The sequence below is a fragment of the Aythya marila genome, assembly GCF_965140915.1.
Source record: "Aythya marila genome assembly, chromosome: 2".
Classification (NCBI taxonomy): domain Eukaryota; kingdom Metazoa; phylum Chordata; class Aves; order Anseriformes; family Anatidae; genus Aythya; species Aythya marila.
Genome location: NC_139043.1, coordinates 51,777,058 through 51,797,888, shown reverse-complemented (window position 1 = coordinate 51,797,888; position 20,831 = coordinate 51,777,058). Strand labels below are relative to the sequence as shown.

The window sequence follows — 20,831 nt, the reverse complement described above, 5'->3', positions numbered from 1 at the left end:
TAGTGGTGTGAGCCAGTGAAGGGTATTGCTTGAATGTGTGGTTTAAAGAAACTGCGGCAGACTTGCTGACCCTCTTTGTGAGCGGGGAGTTTTCCTGAATATTTGTGAGACTCCACGATGCTGATAGATCCTACATATCAGATCCATAAATATCTCCTGGGCTGGTAGTATTGTGAAATCTGAGACTGTAATTACAGCTCCAGGCCCATGATCACAAGCACATGTGAACAAAATACCGTGGCGGGCTGCCAGTGTCGCCGTGAACCGAGTCCATCGGACCTCCTGGCACACAGCAGAGGAGACACTGCCTCCAGCTTGGTGAGGCTGGGTCTGCCCTTCTCTTCCACATGCTCACGGAGGATGGGTACAGTTCCCTCCTCTGGCTTCCCCATGCCAAAGGCTGGCCCGGTGTAATGCACTGAACAAATTCCCTTCGTTACACAACACCCAGGAATAACCTTATAATCACTCCACCTCAAAATTAATCTTTTTGCTTGTGAAGGGGAGCGTTGAACGAACCAAAATGGAACAGAAAGTAAGGGAAGGACAGCAGTGACACTAAGGTCTGCCTCCATCGTGTTGTATTTCTGCCCAAGCTGAGCTCCGTTGCTCGACTGTGAGCCTTCTAACCTGACAGAGAGAAGTACGGGTCGGAGGGCCATCATACACTGCAAATTTACCCAGTGCTGGACAAATATTTACAGAGGTGCCTGTGCCAAATAGCATTGTGCTGATCAGTAAGAAAATAGTGTTCAGTAATCTTTTTTCTGTCTCGTAAACGTTTTCAACTTGGTGGGAACTGAGTGGGCATTACATTCATGAAGTAGATCATTACTGGCAGATATTAAAATGCTCTTTAAAAAAATAAAAAAGATAGCATCTCAAATTGTACTTCCTACTGAAGTGGGACTTTTCCAACTCCTCATCTTCCAGGGAGGAGCAGAGGTGCTGAGTGAAGGCTTGATAGCATGACTAGGTTAACTGCATTGCAAACACACTTTCAAATATAAAATGTAGCTGTATAAAATAATATTTTGTTGATGCTGTTTCCTAGATCTCTTTGTATGTGTAGCTGCTTGCACACAATGACATGTGTTCCCCATTTCTGGTTCCTCTTATTCTATTTTAATACAGAAAAGAGGTGGGTTGCCCAAGGTCTGGGTGTTTTTTGCTGTATTTCTAGGGGAATCTGCTCAGGCTCCACAGTAAAATGCATTGTTTAAGCACCCCTATGCTTAAACACAGATTGGAGTCAGATGGTGCTTCGGTTATAAATGCCATCTGATTCTCTGAATGTCCCTAGTGCCCGCAAGTGTAGTTTTGGCTTCGGTGGAGTTTGGGCCACACAGCCCTGGGACCTGTGAGCATCCTTGTGCCTCAGGTTTCCCCTGGTTGAGATCTCTGCAGTCCCTGCCAGCACCAGACACAGCAATTTGGGCTGCTGGAGGCTGGCTTTTGCTGCAGAATAGCAAACCTCCCTCAACTGAGGCAGTCTCAGACACACCGTAGCCAAGGGACTGCCTATTAAATTATGTTTGTGTAAAACCTAATGAGAAATTCTGTACCCTTCTGACAGACTTCAAAACCCATAAACAAGGGCAGTTAAGTGAGTCAGGGTGGGACCGAAGCGTGGCTCCAGAACTGGGACTTGATAAGAGTGTGCTTTGATTTTGGTCTGGAGCTGTAACCAGTGAGGAAGATGAAGTCAAGATGTGCTGGTCATGAAAACCTTGGCCAGTGTATTACTGTGCAAAACTCCAGCTTGTGTGTGGGGTTTTGTGCGTGCTAGAGCACATCTCTTGTATGGGGTTTCTTGTTGTAGACACAGCAGTCATGGAGAGTTGTCCTACATGCTTTTTGCCCGATGGAGAGACAAGAGATGCTGATTAAGAGACAGAGTACAGAATTACTTTTTACTGGAAGGGAAAAAAAAACAACGCATTTTACCATCATGCACATCTTCCTCCCCTTTAATTGAGAACATTGCTATTTATTTGTGTCTGTTGCAAGCTTTTCTGGCTTTTGCTTTGCTGCAGTAATGAGGAGAGAAGGGCAAATATAAGACACGAGTCATTCAAAGCATGGACGCTGTCTGGGTGTCTAATAGCAGCTTTGATATTCGTGCTAGATTATACCAAATGTTGTATCCCCAGACTTCCAGCAAGTAAATGTGCAGATCTGAGAACCTTTATGTGCTCTGTGTGTCTGCAAAAAGGAAAAAACATTGCAACAGAAGAGCTATCTCCCTGCGTTCAGGGGCTGAAACAGGTCCTTCATGGCCATGTTTACTTGCACTTTTATGTATTATATATTACTGTGGCTTAGAGCAGAATTCCTTGCTCATGAATATATAGCCAGAAATCAGTCAAAATTAAATGCTCTAAAGCCCTGTGTACATAGAAGGAAAAACACATTTCATGACAGCTAGCAAATAGGCTAATCATTTGCATGCAAAGAAAATTCCAGCGTTAACTAGAGGCTGTGACGTGCAGGCTGACACTGGTTACGTCTGAGCTGTAGATGGGAATGATCATGGCTCTGCTTAATTTTGGAAGCATTTGATGGGTGGAGGTGGGGAGAAGACGATGGAAAAATAGCTGGTGTGTTCCCCTGTCCTGTCTTGTCCCCAAAAGGAAAAGTTACAAAGATGTCAGTGGGGAAAACTAGCTGAGCTTGTGGGCTATCTGACGGTGCACTCACTTGAAGCCTCCTCAAGCAGTGGGCTGTTGGCTGATCACTGATCCTGGAGCCTTTCCTGGTGGAGTTTCCCCAGTATAGGGCTAAGATAACATGCACAGGGCCAGCAAGGACTTGCTTGGTGAAGGTTTGCACAACTGAGAGGATGCAATCTTGCACCCTCCTGACCTCTTTGCAGTTGTATCGATGAGTTCGGTGCTGGGGAGTCTCCATCACGCTCTCCAGGGAGGATTTGTGGGAAAGAAAATCATAGCCTTTGCCTGAAGTGGAGTAAAAGTCATATGTATACATATAATTTAGCTGATGCTACTTTAAGGACATGTGTTTTTTGGACTGGTCAGTGTTTTTATTGCAAATACCCAAGTAGCATACATGGCTTGACCATTTTCAGCCCCCTTGTTGACCTGGCTTCCCACATTTTGACATGATGGGCCAACAAATGAAGGACACAAGCACTTGTGGGGAGAGGAGTAGACAAGGACTTGAGAATACTTACTGTAGTTCTTTTTCCTCATTACTCTTTGAGAGGTGTTGGTTCTTGTGGTCATAATTAAGAGACCAGCCTCCAGAAAGACATCCTTAGAAAGACTTCTGTGAGATCGTCATTATAGCAAGGCTATGAGGTCCGTCAGTCCTGTGCTCCAGATGTTCATTTTTCTGAGTGTTCGGGAGGCTTTGGAAGGGCAGCTTCCTTTAATTATTTCTGGTGTCTATGCACACATAAGCAGGCCCACTTGGAGCCCTTGGAAGCACTCCTTTTGGCAGGGCTTTGATTTTATGGCTCGGATCAAGTACAGCGCTCTGCCCTTTCCTCATCTGCGGACCTGGCAAAGGAGTTTAGGGATACAGTTTAGGGATACTAGTTTCATAGCCAGCTGTGAGAAGCGGTGGCAGTTGCTTCAATAAATGCAAGTGTTCGTTTCAAAACAAGCTGCTCATGTCAGGGTCCAAACCTCTGCTCTTGCTTCTTAATGACTCTGTATTATTTCTTACTGAGCTCTAGCACCGTCAGTAGTTATCCACATCGTTTGTGTAATGCAAAGTGTTACATTAGCTACAGTGACTTCCCCAAGGTCTCATCTTCAGACTTGACTCTCAGCCTTACCCCAGGGTCACCCCTCCCAGCATTCGAAGTCATTGAGACTTGTTTGGATCAAAGGCATTTTTCAATATTTTGCCTTTTTTATCTTGATTACCTTGAACAGCATGTTTTAATAATAATAATGGGCAGCATATTTGACTGAAAGATGAGATAAGGGCAACCTAAACCATTGTACTTGTTAGTTTTATTCACTGAGCAGCCACGCAAAAACTGTTGTAAAAGGAAAATGAACTTGTTCTTTGATTCCTGTTGATGTCAGTCCAAAATTGTGTGAAAGTGCTTCTTGATGCTTGCAGGAAACAGGACCGTAGGACCACAATCTTGCAAGTTTGCAGACTCCTTGGCCTGGCAGAATGAAAGGACAGAGATGTTAAAGGAGATGTTATTGTAAACTCTGAAAAAAATGTTACTCAGATAATCTCTTCTAAAAATAAACAACTAAATGGGTGTTGTTTTCTTCAATATATGGAGTTCAGTTAATTTCTGTAGTATACGGTGTTTTTACAGAAGTCAGTGGAGGATCTCTTTCATTGTTTTGGTCAGCTCGGTTGGTTTTTGGCTTCTGGAAAGTTCTGCATGCTTATCTTGGCAGTAAGAAGTGTTTTGCTGTCACGTTCGAGGCCTGGCTCTGGGTCATGTCTCTGCTTGCCTTCGACTGCTTGCCTTGCAGTTGGGACGCTGCTCTGAAGAAGGAAGCATGAGCAGCCAGAGGAGCCCACTGGCCCAGTTAGTGTCTCCTGAGCAAACAGATCAAGTTGGCTCCTCTGTCAAGTACAGTGCCACCGCTTTCACTTTAACGACGTGAGTTTACAAATATGTTCCAGAAATCCTTGACGCTGGAACAGGCCAGTGTCACAAATATGTTCTGAAAATATCCTATCTAAACTACAAACAATCTAGTTCAAGGAGTTAACAGATCCCAAGGTTTTGTTATCTGATTAGCAAAAACAAACATTTTTTTTCTATGTCAAAGGCAAATTGTTACATTTCACTTCCTATTCCTGTTTCGGCTGAGACAGCTAGCTGAGTTATCAACCCACTTGACATCCCAAGGGCTTAATTCCTTTTTACTTACTATGCTGCAGTTACCAAAACCCTTCATGTGATCAAAGAGGAAGACCTATCATTTGCTTTTGCCATTAATGTCACAAAGAGTGGAGTTTTTTTTAGTAGTGGTATATTACCTCTTGTCAACAGGAAGTTAAAAATAAAGTACACCAAACTAGTTAGGATGGAAATTCCTCGTAGCTTAGCATTGGCAGGCATTGCACGGTATCATTAAGAAAAGGGAGTGTTATTTAGATAAGCTTTAGAGTCTAATCTCACCTTGGTAACTAATACTTGAAATTCCAGTTGGTACAATTTTGTTGTTTGGATGTGTTGTGGAAATATTTGGAAATGTTTGATGTCAAAATACACCGGTGCTATCATCTAGCTGCAGTTTGCCAGTTCCACTGCATTTTGTGCTGATAACTTCCTACAGCTCCGTGACTGCCAGGGTGAACATAAAACTTTAGGAGAATCCAGATACTGACCATCTGCAGGACCGGAGCACCACCACACTGCTCGGGCAGAGCAAGCTTGGTTCATCTGGCTTGTCCCCAACGTGATGCCCACAGGACCTGTGGGCAGTAGATCTGCTGACATTGACGGAGCTGCATCCTGAGTGTCGGGATGTCCCAGTTCAAGTCCAGTTCCAGCAGAACTGTCTGAAGGTGGTGGCTTCTGTGATACAATGATCTGACGGCTTCCCAGAAAGGCTCCCGTCTGTCCTCATGGAGTTGGTCAATACTGCTGTGCTGTGGCTGCTGTCAGTGCTGAGGAGAGATGAAGACCCTGCTTGGATTGTGCACTGCAGTTTAGCATCAGGGTGCATTGTTTCTGTTTCAGTCTTTATAAGTGTTTGGAAAATGCTTTTCCTAGCTGCCTATCAGCTAGGAGTAGCAGTGATTATTTCACTGTTAGCTGTTGGATTCCCTTTTCTTGGACTCCTCAGCTTTTTAGGAGTGGAAGGGGGAAAAGCCCACGTTTTTCCCCCTACCTTATTCTAAAGCAGCATTACAAGAAAACACAAAGAATTCCCAGAAGTGCAATGAATCACATATATTTTGGAAAAAAATAGAGGTTTGTTATATTCAATTAATATCCACAATCATCTTACAAAAGAATTCCCTGAGGACATACCAATATAGGGTTGCTAAAAGTTACAGTGAAAAACTGTTCTAAAATCTCCAAGTTATTCTTACCTTACAGTTTTACAGTAGAGTATTACAGTAGAGATGCAGTGTTACCCCAAAAAATATGCCCACGAAGAGTTGTGGAGTGTCATGATTTACACGTGCCCTAATGAAGGTTTGATTTATTAAAATTATTTGATATTACTGGGTTCATGTGGGATTTGGGAAGCTGTTCGACGTGTGCTTTAGTCGTCCTAAAATGCTGGTATAAAAATACCTGGCAGGAAGCTGGATGATATTCTTAATTAATGCACTCTGTCCCTTACTTTTTTTGTTGTGTGTCTGTGCAAGAGGCTTCCTGATTACTACATTCATTTCCAAAATATTTTATATATTTATTTCTTGGTTGCTAGCATGATATGCAAATACTCCAAAAACAAGTGAGAGAAATTGCCTTCAGTGTGTTCTCATGTACCAGACAGCACGTTTACTTCAACTGCTGGTTCTTTAAAGATGTTTTCTTAAAATACAATTTTTACAGTGCATGAAGTATTACACATCTATTTTTCTTAAGCTCTGCTCAAACAGAACAGATATTGATATAATTTCTGATACTTCAGCTTGGTGGCATATTATGGTAGTCCAAAAATGGCTTTTCCTTAGACATGTAATCAAGTCATCGGCTTGCTTGCATTAAGGCACAGGTGTAATACAGTAATCCTGAATATATTAACATTGATTTTAAATTAGACATTTCATTCATGGTTGCTTTTTTTGGACAGCAGAATTTCGAAAAATCTAAGTACTTGTTTAACTTGTTAATAATCTCATCGTAATAAAGCAAAATACCTAGGCTTTGATACACGGGAACACTTAAGCATATGATTAAGTGTCCTCCTTGAAGATGAAGGCTTTCCTGAACGGGAGTGTTAATCACATTTTTTACAGCCTTACCAAACCAGTACTTCGTAAGTAATGCCGTATGGACGAGATTGGCAGCTCTGTGTAGGCAGTGCATATCAAAAGAAGAAATTAATGCATTGTGGGTTAGTGGCGAGTCTAATAGACCACAGGAATAATAGCTGGCTTGAGTCACACCAATACCTTGTGCAGAACCGTTGAGTTTATAAAACCTGCCTTAAACATGGATTTTGAAGAACAGCACAAGAGGGATGTGGGGCTGTTAGAGCAGGTCCAGAGGAGGTCCAGAAGATGCTCAGAGGGCTGGAGCACCTCTCCTGTGAAGAAAGGCTGAGGGAGCTGGGGCTGTTCAGCCTGCAGAATTGAAGGCTCTGGGGAGACCTCACTGCAGCTTCTCAGTACTTCAAGGGGGCTTATAAAAAAGATGGAGAGCAACTTTTTGCTTTGGCAGATAATGATAGGATGAGGGGAAATGGCTTTAAACTAAAAAAATAAAACCCCATCCCTGAAGGTGCCCAAGGCCAGGTTGGATGGTGCTTTGGGCAGCCTGGTCTGGTGGGAGGTGTCCCTGCCCGTGGCAGGGGGTTGGCACTGGGTAGTCTTTAAGGTCTTTAAAGTCCCTTCCAACCCAAGCCTTTCTTTGATTTGAATAACATTGTCTTGAGAGAACTGGGACAGCTAAGGAGTTGTAACCAAAGCTGGTAAAGAGGATAGAGTTTTGTTGAAGCTGATCTTACAAACACATAGGTTTCTGACGTCTGCCTTCACGTGTCCTAATTTCACAGCTGGGTTTTTATCTGCTGTGATCTTACCCCATTACCTTAATACCACTCTGTTATATTTTTGACATATTTCTATAATTACTCTTTTTCCCCAAGGGCCTGATTTTTAGGATTGCTTTTGCACACTTGTATTTTTCAGGAATTACTATTATTATTTAGGAGGAGAACCTTAGTTACAGGAAACAACCAAATGCTGAGTTAACAACGTCAAAACAGGTTTTTATGTGGCATTGAGGTAATTTTGTAATGGGTGGAGTAGTTCAAAAATCTCTAGGGCATGAGAAACAATTACAGCACTTGCAGGTTCTTCTTTGCAAGTTCTTCTTTAGCAAAGCTTGGTGATTACCTGGTACGCTAAATGGGAACTTCGGGCAGGTGCTGTCAGTACGTTCATTCTGATACTGAAAGTTTTTTTTTTTTTTTTGTAAAATGGGAAGGTGCTATGTTATGTGTTAGGGCAGCACGTGACCATAAGCCTAATCCCAGACCTCTTCATGATCCCATGTTCATGCAGGTCCATGCCTGGGTGCTGGTCGATCGTAAGCCATGGGAGGATGCTGGGGTAGAGGGGACATGAGGGCTTACCCTGTCCCACAGGACGGGCCACCTGCCCAAAAAACACATGAAGGGCCCTTTTTATCCTGTGAGTGTTTCTTGGAGTAGTTTGTACATTTTTGTACATTTCTTGACTCCCTTTAAACTCAGCGTTGAGCTAAAAGCGTAGAACTACTAACTCCAGCAGAATTGTTTGTAAACAGGAGGCTCGACGTGGCTTCTCTAAGAACCCTGTTGTTATTGGATGCAGCGTGGGAGAAATGAAAGGATGACTTATGGTGCTGAATGTAATCCATTCATTCTCCTCCAGCATCAGCGCAGAAGGCTTTCATGATTTTATGTGATGTTTCTAAGAGGTGAAAGTCACACCCAGACACATTTTTTTTTTAAGCTAAATACAGTGAGTTGATTGCAGGCACACAGACAATGTCCTTCTGATGTTGCAGCTTAGCAGACTGCCTGGCTTGTTTGCTCTGTCACATACACAGAGCAACTTTTGTTCCTTGAGCCCAGTAATCTGGGTTTGAGGCACCTGGGCAGGCTTAAGCGAGCCTTTGTATGACCGTGACAAGGATGTTACCTTACAGTGCGTGCTCACAGGGGAAAGTTTCAGCCCTCGCTTGCATCGATTTTTAACACCTCTGTGGAGCTGTGCTGGCTTGACCTTGGCTGGCTGCCCGACGCCCACCCAGCTGTGCTCTCACTCCCCCTCCTCAACAGGACACGGGGGGACGTCAGAGGGAAAACTCAACGGGTTAAGGTAAAGGCAAGGAGATCGCTTGCCAGGTACCAGCACAGGCAAAACAGACTCTACTCGGGGAAGATTAGTTTCTTGGCAATTAGAATAGATTTGGATGGTGAAAAACTGACCCCCAAATTAACACAACACCTCCCCAGCCTCCCATTTTTCCTAGGCTCAACTTCAGGCCTTCATTCCCAGATCCCCTGCCTCTTCCCACAAATGGTACAAGGGTTGGGGAATGGAGGTGTTATGGCCAGCCCGTACCAGCTCCTCCCTCCCCATGGTTTCCCCTGCTCCTGCGTGGACTCTCTGCAAGCTGCAGCCCTTCAGGACAAACCTGGTGTGGTCCTCGTCACAAGCTGCAGGGAAATTCCTGCTCCACGGTGGTCTTTCCAGGGGCTGTAGGGGAATCTCTGCTCCAGTGCCTGGAGTGCCTCTTCTCTTTCCTTCTCCTCTGACCTCGGTGCTTACTGGGTTGCTTCTCATGCTTTTTTTAACCTTCTGCAATACACACTTGAGGGCGCAATTTGAAATGTCTATCCTGAAGATGTGTGAGGAGAACACCTTGATGGGATCTAATGGTATAGACCCTGGACAACCTTCCCAGGGGAGATGTGTCTGCAGAGTCTGCCCTGGCTCTTGATCTGGAGGCCACAAAACGTGATAAATGCTATAATCTGTTCTGCTCCATACCCACAGGAGTAAACATAGCCAATTCAGCATACTGTGGTGGTTAATAGTTTCCACTTCAGGAAATACCGATCTAAATCTTGTTAATATCAAGATTTGCAATGGTACCTGTCCAGGAGTAGGTAAAGTGGATATTTGCTGTAGTGAAGTAGTTTTCAAAGCCAGATGCTGGTGGTCTGTGGTGTCAGGAGGCCCTGAAGGCAGACGAGTTCTGTACACTTTCCTCCTGTGCTTTTGCTGTGGTGTTTTTCTTACTTTGCTCAAACCCTCCACCGGTTTTGTGTTAGTGTTTCTGTTTTTACTTATCCTCCTGCCCCTCTTGAGTCCCTTCTCACTCACTTTGAGCGTGCCTGTATGTTTTCTTGCTTATGGAAGGCGTTGAGACATTTCAGTTCTATGTGGAAGCTTTGTCACCTCCGTAAGGCGTAGCAAAAGTGCCTGCAGGCTGCTGAAGGAAGCAGCAGGGTGGACGGGTCAGCAAACTGTGCTCCTGGTGACTGTGCAGTTTACCCCCTCCTAGCACTGACCCCATCCAGCTCACTCGCATTCGTTCAGGCTTTCTCATCATGCCTTATCCTAGAGCACTGACACCACTAGCGTCAGAGCCGGGGAAGGATGAATGTCCCCAACAGGTCCTCTTCCTTATAAGCCTTGCAGCACACAATTTGCGGAAATACATCCCATTTCCTGGAAATTCCATATCATGTAAAAGGAACACGGTCTGCGTGTGTGTGCATATGAGTACGTTGGCTGACAGATGCAAGTAAAAAGACTTGCATCTTGGGCCCTTAGACAGGAGTGTTTGTGCTGACTGGGGCCAGTTTGGCCAGTTTGACCCAGTTTGACTGATTTATGCTGGTACAGAATTTAGTCTAATGTGTTCCTCCGGGTTTGAGCATCCCTGAGATGTGTGTATCCTTGTGCTACAACATCTCATGCAACCTTTGTTGTTGTTCAGTGGAGGATTTTGTGAGAAATTATGTGCTGTATTTGGGTTTCCATGAGGCATATATTGCTTTATATGGGATTCTGTCATAATTGGGGTATCTGTGTGTGTGAGTATGAAAAAGAAGAAAAGGAAGATCTCAGTGCTTACAGATGTATCCTGCCTATATGAGGTTCCTTTTTTTTAGGTCATTTTTACTAGCACCATCAGATATGGAATACTGTCCTCTTTGTCCCCAACTCGTTCTTCAGTGATTCCCTCTTCCCCTGCAGGACGCATACATCCAAGATGTTTTGTTTTCAGCCTAAACTCTTGGCAACTTGTAATTAAAGTAGGAATTTTAATCCACTATAAAGAGAGCTAATGGATGTATAATTAACTAATGACAGTCGGTGGGACTAGGCCAGGCAAAGTGAAAGCCATAAAAATTTGGAGCGGATGAGTTGGAAGTTCACAGCTGCTCCGCAGTAGATAAAAAAGGCAGTTCTGCCAGGGGGAGTAAAGTTGAGGAGATGGCTTGAGAGCTCGGGAGAGGACAATGGACCTTGACGTGTTGGGAAAGGAGTAGAAGGACGTCTGGACGCCTACCTGAGCAGCCTGCTCTAGGGAACCTGCTTTGGCAGGGGGTTGGACCCGATGAGCTCTTGAGGTCCCTTCCAACCCCTGCTGTGTTTCCCCGGCCCAGTTTCTCTCCCCACTGGCTGGGGCTATCCCTCTCCATGACCATTAACTCTTCTCCCTGAGTGCTTTCCTTGGCGCTGGCAGCACTAGTAGCTATTCCGGTGGGCAGAAGCAGAGACCAGTGGGTTGGGTTGCTCCAGGAAAAGGAGCAGGCCGTGCACCCTCTCCGTCTTTGATGGACAGGTTGTCAGGTACTAACAGGGTGGCTTTACCTGTGCCAGCCTGACCTGGAGAAGTGCTTATGGACAAGCCAGCTCCTCAGGGGGCATGGCGAGAGCGCTGCCTGTGGTAGCCATGGTGCCTCCTCTGTGTGCTGTGCCCACAGCTGTGGTCACGGCTGCTTTTTTTTTTTTTTTTGCTGAACCCCACTGGGGTGAATGAGGTTGTGGTGAGGTGAGGTGGCCCAGCCTGCACTGGGGGCAGGATTCTCTGGTCGGCCAGGTTCGTGTGGTGCTGTCTGCTGGGGGTGCACTGCTCATGGAGCTGAGTAGCTTACCCCTACGGATGCAGCTGATGTTGAAAAGCATACCTGAGTAAACGCGTTATAATCCTGCTAAATATTGAGATAATGTCTAGCATGTTCTAAATAACAGGTAGTTCTTGATCTGCCGCAGCGTTTCCAGTGACTCACTCCCTTTTTCCCCCTGTTGCAGTAATTACAGAAGAGTGTTGCAGTTTCTGACTCAGAGGGAGGCTTCGCTCCAAGGCTCCTGGCCATGCGGGCGGCCCAGCTCAGCAGCCGTATGGGGCGAGTCGTGGGGGTCCGCATGGCAGCCGGCGGGGACTGAGCCAAGAATAATGCAGGCGTGGCATATGTTTTGAACAAGAGATAGCAAGCCATTAATGGGAGAATTTGCTTTGGGTTAGCCGCAAGGAAGTTGGTTGCTGGAATCTTGGCTGTGACTTTTGTGTCTCTCAGACTGGGTGCTTAAAGGAAAGACATGCAAAGGGACAGGTGACAGGTCTTGATCCCCTGCCGTTTTCACAGTCCTGTAGCCTCTGTTTGTAATGAGGCCTTTTAGATTTAGACGTGCTGTGCTCTCGCTTTGTGCTGGTGCAAGTGGCTGTGTGCAGCTGGCCACCGTGTCTCTCCTTAAAAGAAATGTGTGGGAAGGTCCTCTTGGCATCAGCAAAGTATATTCAGAAGCAAGTCTGGAATTCAGGCCATGTTTCTTGGAGATGGCGATAGATTTTCCTGTGCCCTAAATACTGCACCAAAACCCACTGTCTATTTTGAGGTGAACAAAATCTGCAAACTTGCTCACTGTTATTTCAGTTTAAGCATGAGATCATTTTCTTTAATTTCTCTTTCAGTGTAAGTGGGTAAGAATGGGGATCTTGATTTTTTTTTAATGGTTATGGTGCAGTGTTTTCAAATGCTTAGGTCAGAGAACATTATATATATGAGCTTGTTATCTCGACGTATAATGGAATCAGATTCCAATCCATTGCTCCTTCTCAAGGGATAAACATTTCTTCACCAAGCACTGGTGTGACACAATGTGTGGTAGAAACATGACTATTTTGAGTATCCCTATGTCAAAGTGCTAGTGCACTTAGTTTACGGTTCACAAACCTCGTTTATATGCCTAAGAACCCTGTGACGTAGATTGAAGAGTTGGATGCCAGGGAGCGGGATACCAAAAAGCCACAGACCTGAGCAGGCAGCTGTCCACCATAGTCAAGGGAATTCAGAAAGAACTATCCATGAAGCACTCTTACTTCTTTGGGTTTAAGTTTCAGCCCTGTATCACGTAGGACATGCAATGTGAAAGGCTTTCCTGGGTTTAGATGCCTTTGCTACCCGTCTTGGTAGGGACTGCTAGCTCACTGTCTCAGTGACAACTCAAAGAGAAGGTGCAGTTCATGGTACCTGCCGCTTATATTAGAGGCTAAATGTTTGAAGTGCTTGCCTATGGAGTGGGAGTCTGTACTTGCAGTCGTCTTGCACTGCCCAGGAGAGCCCCCAGGTCAAATGGAAGGTGGGAGTGGAGCTGAAACTGTGTGGGTGCATCAGTGACTGCAGGATTCACAGGGACGGGAGGTGTATGGCTCTGAAACTCCTTTGAGGGAGCAAAGTGACGTGTACATATGTGTACATATACGAGCATTTTTTCAAACATAGAATTCATTGTCCCAAGTCAGATCCCTGATCCTAGGACTTTGGTGAGGGCTTTGAATGGTGTTCTGTTGCATACAACATAGATAATATCTCATCTATGTGATTTTTATTTTATTTTTTTAAATTTGATGATAAGTGGCCTGACTGATGTGTTTCATGCCAATGAGGTAAATATTCACTGAGAATGCAATCCAGTTCATGCCTTTTGGGAAGCTGAGCTCTCAAGCATCTTCTTGGTAAATTTTGATCATCCTGAAGCACGAGACTGGCACTGAGATGCTGAAGTGGTACATTTGGGTGTGCGGGGGCTTTTATGGATCCGAGCTGTAAATTCTTAGATCAGTGAGAAGTGAATATGTGGCCTGTGGGATGTTTCAGCTGTTGATTTCTCTTTTCAGGCAGAGTGGACAATTGGTGAGAGGATGGGCTCTGCTGGGAAGGCCTGCCCCCTCACCATGGCAGCTGACAAGTCAGAAGCTGGAGACTTGGCTCTGGAGCCGCTGCTCACTTGCAAGCTATGTCTCTGTGAATATTCCCTGGATAAGATGACCACTCTTCAGGAATGCAGCTGCATCTTTTGTACATCGGTAAGATCTAGCAGCACGTTTAGGTTACAGTAATGGGGGATAGACAGAGCTGTGAGATAGGGTTGCTTGGGATTGCTTGAAGGATGTTATCAACATTGATATAGGATGCTTTCCTAAAGAACATTTGATATTAGTCTATCTTGCCTTATCTAGAGACTTATCTGCCATTCGGTTTTTGATAATGTGTAACTCTAAGAGATATTTACATAGCAAATAATAATAAATTATAGCATTAAATAGGGAAAATATGCATTTTAAGACTGTTAGAGAACATACGCCATCTATATACAGTCTCAGCGTTTATTTTTTCTTAAGCGAAATCTTGAAATGTCATAGAATGACTGTGAGATTTTGTTAGGTTTTGTTTCCCTGTTATTTTCTGAGTAGTTAGAGGCTTTTTTTTTTTTTTTTTTAAGTCTTGTATGTATTTTTCAAGGGCAATCAGAAAATCTAAACAAAAATTAACCTTGGCCTATTGAACCTTTGTCTCTGCAGTCTACGCTGCAGAGAAATTGCCCAGGTCATGCATTGCCTATAGTTGTCAGTGAGGACTTTCTATCTTGCAAATTCAGATTAAATAAAGCTGCTGGAAGTGATAAAGGCTGAGGTTGAGTGAGCTCATGAAAGCCCTACAGATATTAGTGCTCTTCTGGTTTCTTTGTCAGCATGGGAAAATGAACCCAGACTCTCTGGCAATAGTGACTGATGTACTTGACTAACAGATATTGGAAGTAGGTCAGAAGCCAGTGTACAGAGCGTTTTTTTGTTTTGTTTTGCTTTTTTAAAAATTCCAGAATAAACATTACATATATGTGTTTTTTTTTTTTTTTTTTTAACAACTTGTGGATGAGCATCAAACAAGTACTTTTAAGTTTTGTACTTTTAAGTTTTGTGCTTGATTGTTTGAACTCATGGAAAAAATGAGATATTTGTCAAGCCTGCTTGAGTCAGAGTATCCTCATTTACACTGAGTTAAGGGCAGCTTAAGAGGGACAAGAATGTAGTTATGTGTTTCAAGAAAGTAGCGTAAGATTGGTTAATGGCATTTTCAACCTGAACTTCATGTAGTGTCTTTTCCTTGCTGACTTCCACAAAACATTTCCACTCTTTAGTTTGTAACGTAGGTTTTAAGAGAACATGCCTAACAGGTAGATACGAAGGATACAACTTCAGATTAAAAAATTTGGAAACGTGGATTCATTTAAAGTGGTCCCACTCTTCTCCAAGAATTCAATGACTGATTTAGTATCATTCATAGCACATGACTCTGACTTCAGTGTTAGCTGGGCAGAGCAATTCCTTTCCCCCTGGGGAAGGGAGGACTGCTGAGGACTGTGCCGGGCAGAGCTGTGCTCTCCAATCTGCCAGGGCCCTGGCTAAAGGGAGATGTCAGCGATGTCTGTGTGTGGTTGTGGTCCTGTGTACGGCCCTTACCTGACCAGCAGCATCATGAGCATCTGCTCTGAGCTTGGCTCTCTAGTGCCACTGCAAAAAATTGGGAAGTGCAGTCATGGGTGCTTTGCATCTGTGCATCTTTGCTGCCTTTGTCTAAGGCTAGAGCCAGCCTTGGGTGAGTACTGAACGCAGCTGGGAGAAGTCTTTCAACAAGCTCTATTTATCTCAGTGTGCCTAATATGCCTCGGTTGTGCTTATGCTCTGTGTCTACCCTTTGGCTGTTGTTGCCTGCTTACCTCTGTCTTTCACGGTCACTTCTCACTTGTCCTGCAAGCGCCTTGCCTGGCTGTGATATCAGGGGCAGGTAAGGAACAGCTCCTTTCTCACCAGGCTGTCTGTGAGGAGAGGCTGCCATCTCCTTATTTCTGCGGCTGCCAGTGTGAAAGGTTGGACAGGGGCTGAGTCACTGCTTGCAGAGTGCTCTGCACTTTCCTGCTCCCTTTCCTGTTGCTCACCACGTGTGCTGAGATGGAAACAAATACGAGCAGGGCTGGCAGCAGCACAGCTTTCTACACGTCTTTGCTCCCTGTGGTCCCTCTGTGCCCACGACGAAGCTCAGTTCTACCTACTGCTGCTGTGGCGTGGGCTCAGGAAGGCTCCTCTGGAGATCAAGGGTCTCAAAAAGCACTGAGACGTTTTGTGGTGGTTATAAAGAGAAAGGGAGTTATAAGGCACTTCTTTTAAAGGTGAGATATGTAACAGAGGAAGGTTGATTGGTACCTGTAGCACAGGTCTGAATGGTAATCTGTCTCAGCACCCTCCCAATATGCTTCTGTGCTGATGCATCACAAACACATGGATCTTCCATCCTGTAACAAAGAGGGCTCTGCAAACTTTTAACCTGCCTAAAAGCTTTTCCATCTCAAACCCAGAGCAGTTTCTGGGGAGCTAAGTTGCACCGATACCTTTAGGCAGCCTCCAAAGAGCAGTGGCAGAAGCACCTCACCACAGAGTGCCTCGGTGCCAGGGCTTGCACTGGGCATTGCTCAGGGCAGAACCTGCAGTTAACTGCTCTGGTATGCAACACCATAACTTTCTTCCCACCCATGATAAGGCTCTTAGATACCTTCATGCTGCCTTTAAGACAGAGATTGCAGTGAGAATGTCAACCTTGAGCTATGGGATCAAGCCCATATTAGTTTTTGAGCTAGCAATGCTTTCAGCTTGCATAGCTTATTCTTATCTTTTATCACTAAGGTTAATTCTATAGATTCAAGAGCAGTATTACATTTGAAATTTAATAGAAAAGGACTTGACATGGGCATAGTGTATTCTAAGTTAAAGCCACTGGTTTGGCTAACTTTTTGTTCTATTACATGTGTGAGGCCTTTTTACATGACAGCTGTAATGATGCTTCTCTGTGACTCTTTTTTACTACAGCATTTTTAGCTGTGGAAATAACTGGAAATTGTTACTGTTTAGGCATGTGCAGGGGGAGATCATATCTCCTTTTCATTCAGATTGTATACAGCTGTGTTTTCAGCTTAAGATACTCACCTTATATATCTCCTAAAAGCTGCATTCTAGCCAAAGTAAGTAAACTCTGTTTAAGAAGGTGTATGCTTGAATTTTGGTGGAAAGTTGCTGTTAAGACAGGAGCTTTTCAACTACTACAGAGTTTTACTCTGTTCAGAGAAGGAATAGCAGATGGCTTTGTGGAACACGCTTGATGTCTTATTTGGTAGCCCAGTCAGGTCTGAAGAGTCATCAACCTTGTATTTCTCCACATTTGCTGTGGTTGGCATAAGACTCCACTGAGATGTGAGATGAAGCACACATTTACACATCCCAAGAATTTGGAAATGGCTGTAATGCACATCATGGCTTGGGTTCGATGTGTTTGGTTTATATTAGTTTCAAATGAAAGACTGATCTCTGAAGAGGGCTGGGCAGGGAAATGGTGAGGTATATTTTCTCTGCAAAACTTTTGTTGACTGTACTTCATGTGACTCTGGTCATTGACTATATCCATAAAACCTTTGCAGTGATGTACAGTATTGTAAATGAAAATATGTATAGATATTCAACAATATGTGTTGCTTGTACCACATGGTTTTATGCTACTTGTCCCATTCAGAAAAGGGGGGTAGGGAGTGTCTTGTCTGTTCCCTATGCTGTTTATCTTGTTTTTTTTTCATCTCTCCAGTCATCATTCACACATATTTGGCAAGATGTCCTTCTTATCTGCAGTACCTTGTGCTTGCTTTGTCTTGCAACCTCTTTGTCCTTGGATGGCACACACATGTGCCTCTACACAGGTGGTCACACTGCTCATATATATATATAAAATTATTATATTCCATGTCTGGCTAAGCCATCAGAGTGTTAAGAAATATGGTATTTTAGTGCACTTCTCTCTGGGTCCAAAGCAAACTAATATTTATTATACCCTGATTAATACACTTACAAAGTTTTGTTTTGCCTTAGTTGGGCAAACATCAGGAGTGCTCTGCGGGGTTACTTACTGTTAACAACATTGCTGTTAAGGAGAACATGGTTTGGGGGGTCCTTTAAATGTGTGAGCATGCTGGTATCGGCTTTTTCCCCCACACCAGTTCTGCTTGGTTTTGCCTTTGCTCTTTTTCCCCCCACTTTCTGGGCATTTCAGGTGCCTGACATGAGCCAGGCGAGCAATCACTCACTATAGCGGCGCTGCTATTTACGTCAAGCAGCAGCTTTTATCCATCTTGTGTGTTGTTTACTGGAATAGGGTTTGAGATGCAAAAAACAACATACAACAAACTCTGAACACAAAAGATACTTCTATGTCTTTGCTCCTGTGTTGTCAGCACATGTTTATGAAGGACCAGCATGAATCACCCTTCATTTTTTTTTTCCAAGCAAATTCTTTGTTAGGTCTTGTATTTCTGAGAAGCATGTGAGGTAACTGAGTTACAAAACATACAAAACAAATACCGTGATGATCACGTGTTTGTTATTTTGGTCCACAGAACCCAGTCTAAGTGAGATTAAACTTCCTGCAACCTTAAAAGGAGAAGTCAACGTGCAACGTTGAATAGGAGCACAGGTAGCTTCTGCCTTGAGTATTCTACAAGTAGAAGGTGATCCCATGGTGTTTGGGAGAACAAGATTTTCTGCTGTAGCTATGTGTGACAGCAAGGCCAGGGCTGTAGGCATGGGCAAAAAAGGTTTTTTTCCTGCTGTTGACAGCCTAGTGCCCTGGGCAGCTCTTGCCTGCCTGGTGAGGAAGCTGCAGCCTGTGAAAGAAGAGCTTGCGTGCTGCTGCCAGCTATTTTTGCTAGAGGGGAAGGGAAAACCCTTCCACAGAAACAGGAGTTTCTGTTGTGCTTGGCCAGCAAGACGCTCTAAGGCTCCTCTGCTTTCCTTGTGCCTTTCAGGAGCAGCTGTGCGCTGCCCTACTTCCTTCTTCGGGTGGCCAAATATTGACATTCTGTCCTTAGTACTGTGCAGTCTTTGGCTGCTTGTGCAGGGGAGAGTTGGAGAACTGTAGACAAACTGATGTGAAGGATCAGCATCAGCAAAAAGCATTTGAAGGAAAGCCGCAGAGCTGAGGAGATTGAGCAGATCAAAGACAAGGGGAAGGCAGATGACAAAGAGCGTGGGATGTCTGCGAAATAAAGCAAATATGCACAAATACTACAGTGAAAGACTACTTAGTAAAACTTAGGAGTAAGGGAAAATTTGGATTTGCCTTTGTCTAGCAAACTCTGGGTTTTAATCTCTCTTCTGTTTCTTTCTGCTAATTTTCAGGAGGAGATTTCTTGATCCTCTCTTCCACCTCTTTTCTCCATCCTAGGAGACATCTGTATGTGCTCGTGGCTGCACCAGAACACTCTGTTCTCCTTTTCCTAAATAGCCCTTGTGCTGCGATGCCCCACTTACTTTATGTAAGCTCACCTCAGACTGTTTTCTGTTTCCACCCACAGGTAGAAACCTGTCAAATTTTGACGTTTCAGATTTTTTTTTCCCCCCAGCTTGACATTTGAAATGTTGCAGAATAGCTTTGTTTTAAAGTTATAAAAAAGAAAATTCCCACGCCTGCTAAGAGCGGTACTGAACACGTAGCAATTTTATAGTAATTTAGAGGGTTTGAAAACTTCTCACATGCATTTCTGGTCATTTTTAGTTTTGTGGTGCCATTTCATGGCAAAGATTGCCAGGAACCTACCCTGACTTTTCTGAAAGGCATCCATCATGTGCAGGGCCATGTGTAAATTGGTTTTAGACTGTGCACCTGAGCAGCTTCTAGCACCATTGGATGTAGATCTGTTGAGACAAAGCTGACAGATTTCTCAGTCTTCCTTAAAAGATCCCCTAAAAATCCTGGCTTGGGGAGCAGCAAGAGGCCACTTATTCTAGTCCACTGTCATCTTTCCTTGTTGATATTTTCACTTGGTCATAACAAAGGAAGATGCTTGTTAGTCATGTTTCTCCTCCCCATCTACTCAGCTACAATTTGTCATCTGAGGCTAAGGGAATTTTTTCACTTTCTTTCAAGCATCTTCCTCCTTAAGGCTTTTGTGTGGTCTGATCTTTTATCCATTTAAAGGTAACTTCATTTATCACTGCATCTGGTCCTTAGCAGTTAAAATACAGATCAGGCAATACAAGTACATGTTTTATTGGTGTGCTTTTGTTGTTCTTTTAAAAAAACTTTTTTTTTTTTTTTTTGGGTTGGAAAAGCCCCACATTTTTCTTCAGGCAAAGTGCAGATACCTCCAAGCTAATCGACAGTAGGCTTAATTCATCTGGTTTTAAGACCTGCTGGGAAATGCTTGACACATTCCAGGAGTTCAGTTACTACACATTGAATGATGCAGATCTGCCATAACTGCTGGGTACTGTTCCCTATTTCGATTTTTTTTTTTTTTACATTTAATTGAGTACACAATTGATTAATTATTGAGTGGATCTGGCAGCCACTGGAGTGAAAACGTAGTGTTCTGACAAGTTACTAATACTACATATAAAACTTCACAGCTACTACCTTGTGATGTGTATGCACTGAAGAGCAGGGAACATTTGTAAATAAGAAAGTAATGAGAGCCGTGTCTTACATAATAAAAAGTACATGAACACTACAGAGAACTGAAGTGAAAACTAAACTTAATCTGTTCTGGATCGTAAGACAGAGAGGCACGTGGCATCTGGAATGCCAATCAAAAAGTTGTCTTCTCTCCATATGTAGTCTGTTTATTTCAACCCTCAGATTTTGAGTTTGTGAAAGGCTAGGGCTAAAAAAATAAACACTGAAAAAAAATGACCCCAAACTCAATACAGTTTTGAGGACTTTGAGAAAGAGATTTAACGTTTTAATGTGGATATTAAAATGTGGGCCTGAGGTTTTCTTAAATTTTCTGAAATGGAAATTGTCTTCAAGTTACACACTAGG

At 43.8% G+C, this 20,831-nt stretch overlaps 1 protein-coding gene across 2 annotated transcripts in view; it reads left to right on the top strand.

The window, feature by feature from the left end:
• The window catches only part of RNF144B (ring finger protein 144B), a 55,268-nt gene that overhangs the window by 2,342 nt on the left and 32,095 nt on the right, over positions 1-20,831 (top strand). Inside the window, exon 2 of one of the 2 annotated variants that reach the window (XM_082753780.1) lies at positions 13,818-14,002. In XM_082753780.1, coding sequence (XP_082609906.1) covers positions 13,838-14,002 — 165 coding nt within the window. In that variant the 5' untranslated portion in view covers positions 13,818-13,837. Of the gene's footprint in view, positions 1-13,813; positions 14,003-20,831 lie in introns of both variants that reach the window. The other variant, XM_082753779.1, reaches the window with a different exon arrangement.